Source organism: Littorina saxatilis, linkage group LG1, assembly GCF_037325665.1.
Source record: "Littorina saxatilis isolate snail1 linkage group LG1, US_GU_Lsax_2.0, whole genome shotgun sequence".
NCBI lineage: Eukaryota > Metazoa > Mollusca > Gastropoda > Littorinimorpha > Littorinidae > Littorina > Littorina saxatilis.
In genome coordinates, this window is record NC_090245.1 from 18,741,121 (window position 1) to 18,755,396 (window position 14,276).

The 14,276-nt window shown below is 40.1% G+C and overlaps 1 protein-coding gene across 1 annotated transcript in view; it reads left to right on the forward strand.

Moving 5' to 3' along the window:
* The window catches only part of LOC138963782 (solute carrier family 12 member 4-like), an 87,924-nt gene that overhangs the window by 38,693 nt on the left and 34,955 nt on the right, over positions 1-14,276 (forward strand). Inside the window, exons 2-6 of the mRNA XM_070335641.1 lie at positions 137-228; positions 2,662-2,766; positions 9,419-9,565; positions 10,277-10,462; positions 11,164-11,375. Of these exons, the coding sequence (XP_070191742.1) occupies positions 137-228; positions 2,662-2,766; positions 9,419-9,565; positions 10,277-10,462; positions 11,164-11,375 (742 nt within the window). The remainder of the gene's footprint in view (positions 1-136; positions 229-2,661; positions 2,767-9,418; positions 9,566-10,276; positions 10,463-11,163; positions 11,376-14,276) is intronic.

Here is a 14,276-nt window from a genome sequence, read left to right on the forward strand (position 1 = left end):
TTTTTCCAGGAAAGACTGAGGGGATCAAGTCATTGGCTGTCAGGACTTACTGAAATGTGTTTGAAGGAGACTCGGTGCTCCCACTGTCAATCACCTCTAATTCGATTGTAAATTTGCATTTTTTGTTAATTTCCAGGAGAGAACAGTTCTGCCACCAGAGATAACTTACCTCTTGCCGACAATGAAGAAGGACATAATGACTATGGAGGGCACATGGCACTGTATGAGGTAAACTATCAGCTTGTGTTCAACCCTTTGTTTGCGTCTGGCTGCTTGTCCGTCTGTGTGTGTTTGTGTGTGTGTGTGTGTGTGTTTGTGTGTGTGTGTGTGTGTGTGTTTGTGTGTGTGTGTGTGTGTGTGTGTTTGTGTGTGTGTGTGTGAGTCAGTCAGTCAGTGCGTGCGTGTGTGTATGTGTGTGTTTGTTTTAGTGTGTGCGTGTGTCCGTCCGATCCTCACTCTCCTTGTGTTAACCTCTCTCTCTCTCTCTCTCTCGTAGCCTTAAATCTTAATCCTTGTTAAATAAAGTTCAATTCAATTCAATTCAATTCAATTCTCTCTCTCTCTCTCTCTCTCTCTCTCTCTCTCTCTCTCTCTCTCTCTCGATCTACATCTCCATCTCCATCTCTCTCTCTCTCTCTCTCTCTCTCCTCTCTCTCTCTCTCTCTCTCCTCTCTCTCTCTCATTCTCCTTTCTCTCTCTCTCTCTCTCTCTCTCTCTCTCTCTCTCTCTCTCTCTCTCTCTCTCTCTCTCTCTCTCTCTCTCTCTCTCTCTCTCTCTCTCTTGGTGTATGTCTTTCTCTCTCGTTCGTCTCTGGCTCTCTCTCTCGTTCGTCTCTGGCTCTCTCTCTTTCTCTATGTCCCTCTTCCACTCACCTCTCTCTCTCTCTCTCTCTCTCTCTCTCTCTCTCTCTCTCTCTCTCTCTCTCTCTCTCTCTCTCTTGGTGTATGTCTTTCTCTCTCGTTCGTCTCTGGCCCTCTCTCTTTCTCTGTGTCCCTCTTCCACTCACCTCTCTCTCTCTCTCTCTCTCTCTCTCTCTCTCTCTCTCTCTCTCTCTCTCTCTCTCTCTCTCTCTCTTTCTCTGTGTCTTTCCGTCTTTTTCCTCACACTCTTTACCGTTTGTCGTTATTTTCTGCTGTCTTCCTCCCGTCACTCTTTGTCCTCTTTCCCTCCCCCAATGTACTTCCTCTCAGTCTTATTCTGTACGTGACACTCTCATTTTCCTGAGGAAGAAGATAATAGCTTCATCCCAGAAATATGCCACTGGCCCATAACCGATATTGCTTTGCTTGCAGAGGAGGCTTACCACTACTGTGTAACCCGCCTATTAAAATACCCCCTAGTGCAGTCTCTCTCTCTCTCTCTCTCTCTCTCTCTCTCTCTCTCTCTCTCTCTCTCTCTCTCTCTCTCTCTCTCTCTCTCTCTCTGTCCCCCCCCCCCCCCCCCCGCCCCTTTCGTTTTATGACATTGTGTTTTTTTCTTCAGTTTTTAGTGTGTGTTTATTCTGCGTTCGATGTTGGTGGTAGTGTGTGTTTAAAATATCTGTAATTTCATCTTTATTTTAATACACCCCCTTTTCTCTTTTAAGGCTTTAAAAAATGTTGGGGGGGGGGGGGGGGGTTCAAAGCGGGGTTCCACTGTGCTGAGGAGGAAAAAATATAAGAAGAAAAAAGCCCACACCGGTGTCTGGAAGTAGAGAGGGCTTCCCGCCGTCACGCTGTTGACCATTGATAAAAGGATTGACGGCTCGGAAAGAGTTCTGAGAGATGAGAAAATTAGCTTGGCCATTTGGGAAATGAGGTATTTTACTCTAGGGTGTGAAGAAGGAAGCAAGGGGGGAGGGGAAGACGGGATTAAGAGACTGAGTTAGAGGTTTCTTGGAATGCTTTAGATTTCAACTTGATAAAGCTTAGTGAGCTTTAGCTAAGTAGATAATGTATCACGGCAAGCGAAGACAAGCCCCCCCGCGGGTTAGGGGGAAAAATTTACCTGATGGGGATCGTAAGAGGCGACTAACGGATTCTGTTTCTCTTTTTACCCTTGTTAAGTGTTTCTTGTATAGAATATAGTCAATGTTTGTAAAGATTTTAGTCAAGCAGTATGTAAGAAATGTTAAGTCCTTTGTACTGGAAACTTGCATTCTCCCAGTAAGGTCATATATTGTACTACGTTGCAAGCCCCATGAGCAATGTTTTGATTAGTGCTTTTGTGAACAAGAAACAATTGACAAGTGGCTCTATCCCATCGGCATCTTCCCTTTTCCCCCATCGCCATATAACCTTTGTGGTTGAAAACGACGTTATAAACACCAAATAAAGAAAGAAAGAAAGAAAGCGAAGACAAGAAAGGAAGTTGGCTTAGAAAGGGAGTCATTTACATCCACAAGGGTGGGAGGGGGGGGGGGGGGGTTGCAGAGGAAGAGGAAGGGGGTAGGTGTTGGTGATGCTGGTGGCAGTGCTGTTAACTTGTTATTTTCTTTATATTCCTATAATCTTCTTTACACTCTTTTTGAAGTTGTTATTGTAAAAATTGACACTGGCCTCGAGTAAATTCCTCAGTCATCAGGTCTCATGAGTTAATGAACCAATCAATGATTAGTTTTCTGTCCTAACGGTGAAAGAGGACTATTACCAGTTTGTGTTCAAGTTCTTTGTGGTCTGGCAGGATGATCTGCACCATGGGAAGATCTCAACCATTCTCAACCGCCTCAACCAGTACCAGGGTGGCATGCAACCCAATGTCAAGGACGTGGAAAAAGCAGGCAGTCAGGTATGCATTTCAGATGAAGAAGTTAATAGTGATAAGCTTTATTGTGAATTCTATGCAGTTTTGATTCTGCAGTGTTTTTTGTCCTTAATGTGTTTTTGTGTGTGTGAATCACAGCATACTGTATGTACGTTTGTCAGCAGTTTGTGTCGGTATATTGCTTTTTGAAAATCCCTCCTTAAAACTGGCTTACAGAGCTTGATTCTTTTGTGCATTTGTCCTTTTCTTGTTTTTCCTAAATGCTGTTTGTTCAATGTTGCAGTGGATTAGCTTCCTTTTTAAACAAAATGTGGGGTCTGTTTATTTCAAAAGGTACTGGTGTGCACAATTTTGACCAATTGGGTGTCCAGGCAGATTTTCTGTGAATGTCCCCCAGCTGAAAGTTAATAAATTCAGGAACGAAATGAAATTTCAGAATCGCATGTCTGGTCTTCTTGTCTGACAGGATTTTGTGCAGAATCTTTAGTAGAGTTGGTGTACGAGTGTGTTTGTGCACAGTTCAATGCTTTTGTGCCATGATTTTCTCTGAGAGTTGGACAATAATGACTCGATCTTTGTAGCATGGTGAATAGCTGTTTGAATACTAAATATGAATATGAAACTCCTCAGTGCCTGGACTTACGCATCTTAACTTTACCCCTGAACTGTTTATTTCTGTAATCTAGATTCTCTTAATTTTCTGTCTGTAACGTATTACTTAACTCCCCATTTGTGTTTTTTCTGTACATTTGTAATTTACATTTGTTCTTTGTATTACTAGAACTCACATTCCATTGTACTTAAATCAATCTTGTAAGTAGTAAAACTCTGACGTTTGCAGGTTTAAATGTTCCTGTTTGGTTGAAACATATTATTATTATTGTTGCTTTTTTGTTTAAAGTTTTTTTGTTTATAGTTTGTTGTGTTTTGTGTGTTCCTATCTGCTCAAGATCTGGCAGCAATGCCTTGTTTACTATCATTGTTTATGAGTTCTTTTGTGTTCACAATCTGCATTTTCAAGGATTGGAAACAGTATGTATAATAACTAACTTGTATACTACATGTACTGGCTTTCCAGGATCTTTAATGATGAGGACTGTAGGTTTATGATTGGGTCAAAACCCGTACCTGCACATGAGGCAGAGCGTTGTTAAGATATCCAACAAGTCGCGTAAGGCGAAATTACTACATTTAGTCAAGCTGTGGAACTCACAGAATGAAACTGAACGTAGTCCGCCGCTAGTGCAAAAGGCAGTGAAAGTGACGAGCCTGTTTGGCGCGGTAGCGATTGCGCTGTGCTTCATAGCACGCTTTACTGTACCTCTCTTCGTTTTAACTTTCTGAGCGTGTTTTTAATCCAAACATATATCTATATGTTTTTGGAATCAGGAACCGACAAGGAATAAGATGAAATAGTTTTTAAAATGATTTCGGAAATTTAGTTTTGATCATAATTTTTATATTTTTAATTTTCAGAGCTTGTTTTTAATCCAAATATAACATATCTATATGTTTTTGGAATCAGAAAATGACGCAGAATAAGATGAAATTGTTTTTGGATCGTTTAATAAAAAAATAATTTTAATTACAAGTTTCCGATTTTTAATGACCAAACTCACTCATTAGTTTTTAAGCCACCAAGCTGAAATGCAATACCAAACCCCGGCCTTCGTCGAAGATTGCTTTGCCAAAAATTCAATCAATTTAATTGAAAAATGAGGGTGTGACAGTGCCGCCTCAACTTTTACAAAAAGCCGGATATGACGTCATCAAAGGTATTTATCGAAAAAATGAAAAAAACACGTCCGGGGATATCATACCCAGGAACTCTCATGTCAAATTTCATAATGATCGGCCCAGTAGTTTAGTCTGAATCGCTCTACACACACACACAGACAGACAGACAGACACACACACACACACACACACACACACACACACACACACACACACACACACACACACACACACACACACACACACACACACACACACACACACACACACACACATACACCACGACCCTCGTTTCGATTCCCCCCTCTATGTTAAAACATTTAGTCAAAACTTGACTAAATGTAATAACCAAAGGGAAGTAATCGCTCTTTATGCATACGACATGTGTAATGGAGTAAGCGAGAGTTGTAACGGAACCTTTCTCCTGGCACCTGAGAGAATAACAAGCATTGAAACGACTTTCATCCTCAAAGTCCGAAAAAAAAAAATAATTTGAGGATGAAATTGAAAGTCGCTTCTTCATTTCAATGCTTGTTGTTACACCCCCGGTATAGGGGTGTGTATAGGTTTCGCTCGATGTGTTTGTTTGTTTGTTTGTTTGTTTGTTTGTGTTCGCATATAGATCTCAAGAATGAACGGACCGATCGTCACCAAACTTGGTGAACAGGTTCTATACATTCCTGAGACGGTCCTTACAAAAATTGGGACCTGAGTCAAACACACGGTTAGGGAGTTATTGGTGGATTAAAATTATACAAGGACTTATAGAGGAACATCTGAATGGTCAAAGGGAAATAACCATTCTCACTCAGTCACTGCCACCAACTGAGAAGGTTATTTTCCTTTGACGGGGGTGTTTTTCCTACTTCGTAGGAATTTCTTGTTCTCTCAGGTGCCAGGAGAGAGGTTCTGTACAACTCTCGCTTACTCCATTACACATGTCATACGCATAAAGAGTGATTACTTCCCTTTGGTTATTGGATATATATTGTACCTGCAGAGTCAGGTTTTGTATGCTGAAATTCTGGTCTCAAACAGTAGGCATTTTTTAACTCCATTGTTTTTCCCTCTGTCAGTCTTCGTAAGAAGAATTACTAGAACCTCTGCACAGTGTTCTGAAACTGACATATGTGTTTTCTCTGTGATGTTTGCCCTTATGTAGATATTTACCTGTGATTTTTGTTGTTCTGTCTTTTTGGGTTTTGTCTCAATCTGTGTTTCTACTAACACACTCAACAGAAAGTAAGTATTTTTTGTTTTTGTCTTGACGCAATCTGAACGTATAACCTAGGGCTTGGGTGTTTGTCACATCAAGATGGCGTTAGGTTCATCTTCTTTTATTTTTCTTGTGAAAATACAAAGTGTAGTGATGTCATTATTTCCATTGGAAAAAGGAATTTTGGCAAGGTATTCACATTATAAAAATTGAATAGTCGTTGGTTTGAAGGAGAGAGGAATGTACTATTACAGTTCTAAAGTTGTTGATTTTTTTAAATTTTTTTTTAATTCTTCTTCTGTTTTAGTTTTCTTTACTTTTCTTTTTAGCTGTGGAAAAGGATAGTACTTTGTAGCTAAATTTTGTTCAGGACAAATCCGAGCATTTAAGAGCTTTTGAATAGTATTACCTGTCCAAAGCAGATCTTCTTTTTCTTTGATCTGGGAAAGAGGTGCTCATATGGTACTGTACTGTCGTGCATTTTTATGCTTCAGTGTAGTAATATTTGCTGGGGTGCTAGCATATTCAAAAGCTAAGTTCATGTATCAGTGAAGACATGGGTGATAGTGGAAGCAATTTAGAATTGTTTTGAGTACTTTGGTGGCTGCTGTGTTAATTCCTTCGCTTTCCACTTGCAGGTTATTGGTTCTGATTCTTTTATTGCACGGTTGTTCTTTTGCCCTGAGTTTAAGAAAGTGGTGTCAAAAATAGTTATACATCACGTATGAATATGATCGTATACCTCAGTAACTTAATACGTATTCTTCAATTTCAGTCAAGAACTGTACAAGAATGTATCAGATTTTGTTAGGAGGCATATTTGCTATACAGCACATTATTTCGTCAGTGTGTTTGCTTTGAACATTAACTGATAAGCACGATCTATGACCATGAGGACCCTGATGTGGCATGCACATCACAAGTTTTTGCCCTGGCCTAGGTGTTTTGCACTGATTTCATTGGACTTTGAAACCACCTTTCTTTAAAAAATTTTTTTACAAAAGGCAGAATCTTTTCACATGTTTAGCATGGCGCAATAAAACTGTCTACCAAAAATGTATGAAGAGCAACAGAGTGACTCACAGTCCTTTTGTGAATTCTTAAAAGGGTCTAAGTTTCAATTTAGTTTTTAAACCTTGATTTTTAGCAAATTTTTAAAGCTTTTAATTGTAACGTGATATTCTTGCCCAGTCCTTACCTTTTTTGAAGAGTATATTATGCAGCCATTGGCACTGAAAAACTGATGAGCATTTGAGTATTTCTGTAGCTTCATACTTAAGAAACAAGTCAGTGCACATGCATGCAACAGAAACAAAATATTGTGGATATAGGTATAAATGGTCTTTTAGAAAAATTGATAATAAGCTTTATAGATTAGTTTTTGGAGAGTTAAGAAGTTGCTCTTGATATAAAATAAATGTCTTTTTGAGCGGTATAACCTTTTTATTGTTATAAAAAATTAGACTCGATTCTACTGGAATTTTCAAACAATTGTTAGTTTTGTTTTCATCTTCTTGAAAATTAATATTTTGTAGTAAATACGGAATCGTTGTCATCGGTTTATGAGTTTCCAGTACAGATATAATGGGCCATGGCTTATATTGCCAAAGTTGTTTCCATGCACTTTGTAGTGATAGTCTGCATTACTTTTAACAGTTGTGCTGAAAAGTGTAAAAACAAAATAGAATGAATGATAATCTAATTGGATCATCTAGGGTTCACTGATAGAAGTACATTGTAGTGCTATGTGGGTGACATTTTCAATCATCATTTTTCTCTCTTAGTCCATTGACTCACCCTACCCATCCCCATCCCACCCAACCCTATTCAAGAAGAAGACCCTCCCCCCCCCCCCTTTCTGCACTAGCTTCATGTACTTCCTACTACATTAGGCCAAAAAGAAAAATATCTGTTTCTGGTAACCCGACCGACCCTATTTTTAAGCGCCGACCCTAAAGGGTTTTTTCGCTTTTCGCACAAAAAACAAAAAAACAAAAAAAAATGAAGTCAAGTATGCTTTATTTAGTTTCAATATATCTAGGTCAAAAACATGTGCTAAATAATTGTAAGTAAACTAAGGAAGCGTTTAAAAAATAAAATAAAAAACACGTAAAAAGACAGCAACAAAACGTGAGAAAAAGGTTAAAAAAAAATTTAAACAAAATAAATAAAAACGACCGACTGACCCTATTTTTTTCGGCGATGTTACCGGAAACAGACATATTTTTCTTTTTGGCCTTAATTGGTTCTCGCTTATAGCAAGTTATACACTGTTCACACTCACACAGACCGTTTGACACATACAGATTTCCCCCATCTCCAAAACATTTTGATTTTGTGTGAAATTCCAGTGCAGTGGGTGTACTTCTACTACAGTGGAACCCCCTATTAAGACCTCCAAAAATCTGAGAAAATCGGGTCTTAGAAAGGAGGGGGTCTTAAAATGGAGGTAAATTTACAGAGGTTATGGACAGAAAGTCTGAGAAAACAGGGTCTTAAAATGGGGGTAAATTTACAGAGGTTATGGACAGAAAGTCTGAGAAAACAAGGTCTTAAAATGGAGGTAAATTTACACAGGTTATGAACAGAAAGTCTGAGAAAACAAGGTCTTAAAATGGAGGTAAATTTACACAGGTTATGAACAGAAAGTCTGAGAAAACAAGGTCTGAAAATGGAGGTAAATTTACACAGGTTATGAACAGAAAGTCTGAGAAAACAAGGTCTGAAAATGGAGGTAAATTTACACAGGTTATGAACAGAAAGTCTGAGAAAACAAGGTCCTAAAATGGAGGTAAATTTACACAGGTTATGAACAGAAAGTCTGAGAAAACAAGGTCTGAAAATGGAGGGTCCGGGTCTTAAATTGGGGGGTCTTAAACGGGGGGTTCCACTGTATTCACTTAACCTGGGGAGGTCAAAGCAAACATAATAACAATAGAATACCATCATGCTTCAGGCAAAGTGCACTGAAACTCAAATATGTAGTCATTTATGCCTAAGCTGAAATGATATTAAGACCCCCACGCTTTCTATCATCTTGCTGATTAACTAACCAGAAGTAGTTAGTTTGTTTAGACAATCTTAATGAATATGCTATGATAATTCTGCTTCTGTGCATTAATATCCATTCCTCGTTCAGTCAGTCGTCTGTGAAAAATACATGTGAGATGAAGGGAAAAAATATGAATTTGCCATCAAGATAATAAAATAGAGAGACAGACAAACAGACAGACAGACGGACAGACAAAGGGCAGATTGCCAGATAAAAGTTCACAAAACCACAGACGTATATATATCTGACATGTCCATGAAAAAACTGATCATCTTAAAAAATGTATTTTATTGATTAGTTTGCCTCTTTGTCTTCTGCAGAGAAGCACACTGGGAACTGGGAATATGTTTTTAACATATAATAATATATTGATTTATATTTATATTATTCATTTATAATATATTATTAATTCATTTTTGTCTTTGTCTTCTGCAGAGAGGCAGACTGGGAATTGGGAATATGTTTTTAACATATTATAATATATTGATTTATAATTATATTTATGTTATTGATTTATAATATATTATTATTTTTTAAATTGTTTTTGTCTTCTGTAGAGAGGCAGACTGGTAATTGGGAATATATTTTTAACATAAAATAATATAATTGATTTATATTTGTTATTGACTTACGATGTATTATTGATTATTTGTTGTCTTTGTCTTCTGCAGAGAGGCACACTGGGAACGCTACTGGGGGTCTACTTACCATGCATTCAGAACATCTTTGGTATCCTTCTCTTCGTTCGGATGACCTGGATTGTGGGCATGGCGGGCTGCGTCGAATCTTTCTTCATTGTCCTCATCTGCTGCGCCACTGTAAGTTGACGATGTCTGGTGTGAGTAAGGAATACGGTCGAGATATGGGAAAAGGAGGGGGGGGGGGGGGTGGGGGGAGGCAAGAGTTGAGGAGAGATATTAGGGGAGGTGTGTGTCCTTGTGCTGTGTGTCTGTGCGTGTGCGTGCCTGCGCGTGCCATATGCGAATGCCTGTGTGTGCATGCCTGTGTGTGAGAGAATGTTGAAATTGGTTACAGGAACCAGATTGCAAACCATTATCAAGTAATACAGGCGAGAAGGAAAACGGAGCATGTGAGTTTTCACTCATAAATATTTGTGTAATTAGTGATCGAACAAATCAAAGAGTTTTGTGTCACTGAAATCGTGCATTCAAGAGTCTCATGAGAAAATCCGGTCTCAGAAAGGATCGAGGTACAGACTGGAACCCCCCTTTTAAGACCTCCACAAATCTCGAGAAAATCAGGTCTGAAAAAGGAGGGAGTCTTCAAAAGGATGTAAATTTACAGAGATTATGAACAGAAAATCTGAAAAAACAGGGTCTTAAAGAGGAGGGGGTCTTAAAAGGGGGGTTCCACTGTAGTCTAAACAGGAGGTACATTTACAGAGGTTATGAACAGTAAATCTGCAAAAGCAAAGTCTGAAAAGGGGGGGAGAGTCGTAAATCTGAGGGTGTTATAAAATGGGGTTCCATCCATTGTTCTAAACACTCAAAATGCCATTTATTTTCCAGACGCTGCTTACCTCCTTCTCTATGAGCGCCATCGCCACAAACGGGGTGGTTCCAGCAGGCGGCTCGTACTTCATGATATCCCGAGCGCTAGGACCGGAGTTCGGTGGAGCAGTTGGAGTCTTGTTCTACCTGGGAACGTCGGTGGCGTCGTCCATGTACATCATCGGTGCAGTGGAAATCTTGGCTGTGAGTGACACTTGGGAGGATTTTTTCTGGTGTTGCTACATAATTTGGGGGCTCGGTAGCTCAGTTGGTAGAGCACTGGACATGTGATCGTAAGGTCGCAGGTTCGAATTCGGGCCGGGACGGACACGGGTCAACTTTATGTGAAGACCCAGAGACGGAAGCAATATCCCACCCCCGTGTCTCCACACTGGCACGCAAAAAACCTTGGTCATTCTGCCATAAGTGCAGATGGCTGATACCATCTAAACACGCATACACTTGTGAATCTCATCAAAAGCCGTGAAGGCGTAAAAACTCGAATTATCAAATAACCCATATCATGTCCATAAGAGGCGAAATATTTAGCCTGTAGGACATCAAGCATTCTCTCTTTCCTAATTTGGGTAAAGGCTTAAAGCTTTACCACTCTATTATCGGTACTGTGGAAGACTCTTAGCTTTGAGTGCCCGGCCCTTGGAAGGACTTTTGCTTGGTAATGTTGTGCTGTATAATTTGTGTAGGCTAATGGCTTCATCGGTCTAACATCGGTGCTGTTGAAATCTTAGCTGGTGGGTTCCACTGGAAATGCTAAAGGCTCCACTACACAACGGCCATTAGGTTGATGTACTTGTGAATGTTTTGTTTTATTTGTTTTATCAACAAATAGCCGGTCCTTGAACTCACCCTACTTGATTTTTGATTCTGTCGTTTGTCTGTCACAGGTGTACATGGCTCCACAGGTAGACATATTTGGGGATGTAACCAACAGTTTTCGTCTCTACGGCGCTGTGGTGCTTGTCATTTTGTCTGTCATCGTCTTCATCGGCGTGGCGTTCGTCAGCAAGTTTGCCACAGTGTCCCTGATCTGCGTCATCATCTCCATCATCTGCATCTACCTCGGCATCTTCATCTCAAACCCAGAGGACAGCGTGGAGTACGTTTTTGTTTTTGTTGATTTTTGAGTCACTTGAGAAAAAGTGACTCTATGTAATCGGTCAGTGTTAGTCTGTCCGGCCGGCCGTCCAGCCGGCCGGCCGGCCGTCCGTAGACACCACCTTAACGTTGGACTTTTCTCGGAAACTATCAAAGCGATCGGGCTCATATTTTGTTTAGTCGTGACCTCCAATGACCTCTACACTTTAACGATGGTTTCGTTGACCTTTGACCTTTTTCAAGGTCACAGGTCAGCGTCAAAGGAAAAATTAGACATTTTATATCTTTTCTCGGAAACTATCAAAGCGATCGGGCTCATATTTTGTTTAGTCGTGACCTCCAATGACCTCTACACTTTAACGATGGTTTCGTTGACCTTTGACCTTTTTCAAGGTCACAGGTCAGCGTCAAAGGAAAAATTAGACATTTTATATCTTTGACAAAGTTCATCGGATGTGATTGAAACTTTGTAGGATTATTCTTTACATCAAAGTATTTACATCTGTAGCCTTTTACGAACGTTATCAGAAAAACAAGGGAGATAACTAGCCTTTTCTGTTCGGCAACACACAACTTAACGTTGGGCTTTTCTCGGAAACTATAAAAGTGACCGGGCTCAAATTTTATGTGAACGTGACTCATTGTGTTGTGAATAGCAATTTCTTCCTGTCCATCTGATGCCTCATATAATATTCAGAACTGCGAAAGTGACTCGATCGAGCGTTTGCTCTTCTTGTTTTTCTTCTCATAGGCAAAAAGAATTCTTAATAAAAAATTAAAAAAAAGAATGGTAGGTTATTAGAACGTTTAATTTCTGAGAAAAAAAACCCCGTTACAATTACAGTACGTCGACGCAGCAGTGCAGTGATCTTTGAAGTAGCCAGACAGACAAACATTTATGATACAGATAATGAATGTATCTCAAACTTGTTGATGAAACTCGCTTGCAAGATGTTGGCGAGGCAATGATTATTGACAAATTCGTTGTTTTTTTCTCAGGACATGTATGTATGTATAGGATGTATGGATATAGATAGAACCCCTGCATCAAGACCTTTTCCCCCCACCCCCAACCTGATTTTAAGACTTCAGCCCTTTTAGGACCCTGATTGCTCAGGTTATCTGTTCAAAACCTCTGTGAATTTACCTGTTCTTGGCGAGGCAATGATTAATGACAAATTCGTTACTGTTTTCACAGGTCATGTATGTACCGTACTTTCCCGGTGTTGTTTGTTATATACATTAACGATCTCCCTGAAGTTGTGAGCAGTCTGTGCAGCATGTATGCTGATGATACGAAAGTGTATCGACAAATCAGAACTTGTGAAGATAGCAAAGAACTCCAGAGGGATTTGGACAGTTTGGTCGACTGGGCAGACAAGTGGCAGATGCGCTTTAATGCAGATAAGTGTAAGACATTACAGTTGGGTACAAAAAATCAGAAACTTGTGTATAATATGAGAAAACCTGGCAGCACGGACAGAGTTGATCTGGAAAGCTCAAGTACAGAAAAGGACCTTGGGGTCAATGTAGAGAGTGAATTGAAATTCTCAAAGCACGTGGAAACACAAGTCAACAAAGCAAATAGAATCCTGGGTCTCATTAGACGGTCTTATGAGCATTTGGACGCAGAAACGCTAAGACTTCTCTTTGTTGCACTTGTACGGCCTCATCTGGAATTTGCAAATGTGGTGTGGAGTCCTCGACTCGAAAAAGATAAAAATCTGATTGAAAGTGTGTTAAGAAGAGCCACGAAGTGTATCCCAGGGTTGAAGACCTTGAGTTACGAAGAGCGTTTGAGAGTCTTGAAAGTTCCAAGCATGTGCTATAGGCGTATCCGGGGAGACATGATTGAAGCATACAAATTCGTGCATGGATACTACGATTGCAAGAACCCACTGGAGCTGAACAGCCTGTGTAATACCCGTGGACATCAGTTCAAGCTCAAGAAGAAACAATGCAGAACAGCTCTCCGACAATCTTTCTTCACGAACAGAATCATAGACACATGGAACTCCTTGGACAAGAATGTGGTAGAAGCGCCGACAATGAACAGTTTCAAAAATCGCTTGGACAATGCACTGAAAGACTATATGTATAGCCCAAATGTCAGTATGCCTCTCACTACAAATTCCCACCAACCAATAAAAAGTTAATAGAATAGGCCACGGTCAAAAGATCGTGTAGGTTACCTAGCTCAAAGTTAAGCTAGGATAGCAACTGATCAAAAGATCAGACAAAGGCTCAACAGCCTAAGTACCAGTATGTCAACATATCATATCATATCATATCATAAGGCGGGACTTTTTTCCTCGAGTTTGACCCATGCGTCTTGTATAACGAAGCGCCTAATCCGTGTATGAAATACGAAAAAAATCAAAGAGACCGCCTGAGTACCAGTCAAACAACTTGTGATAATGCATGTTTCAGCTACTAGGTACTACCCTGGCCAAGTTTCCTCTCAAGACATCAAAGAGACCGCCCCATAGGTTAAACTCGGTCACTGACCCCGGTGCAGGAAGTGTTTCCTCTCTCAGATCTATGACAGGGGAACCACCTCTCATAGCAAAAACTGGGTCATTGACCCCTGGGAAGAAGGTCAGTGTCTAAACAAGGCAACCCAGCTATCACAATGGACCTGCCTTTGATCTCACCCCACACACAGAGCACACATATTTCCACTCTGTATTCTTCCTTTGATGTGCGGCTTATTTTCATTCTTCGACCGTTTGGTATACTTTTTTAATTTTGGTGCGCCCTATCGGCCCCCTGCGCCCAATGGGTGACTGAATTACAATTTTGTTTAAAAAGAGGGGGGTGCGCCTTATGCGCTGTAGCGCCTTGTAACCCGGAAAGTACGGTATGTATAGGATGTATGGATATAGATAGAACCCCTGCATCA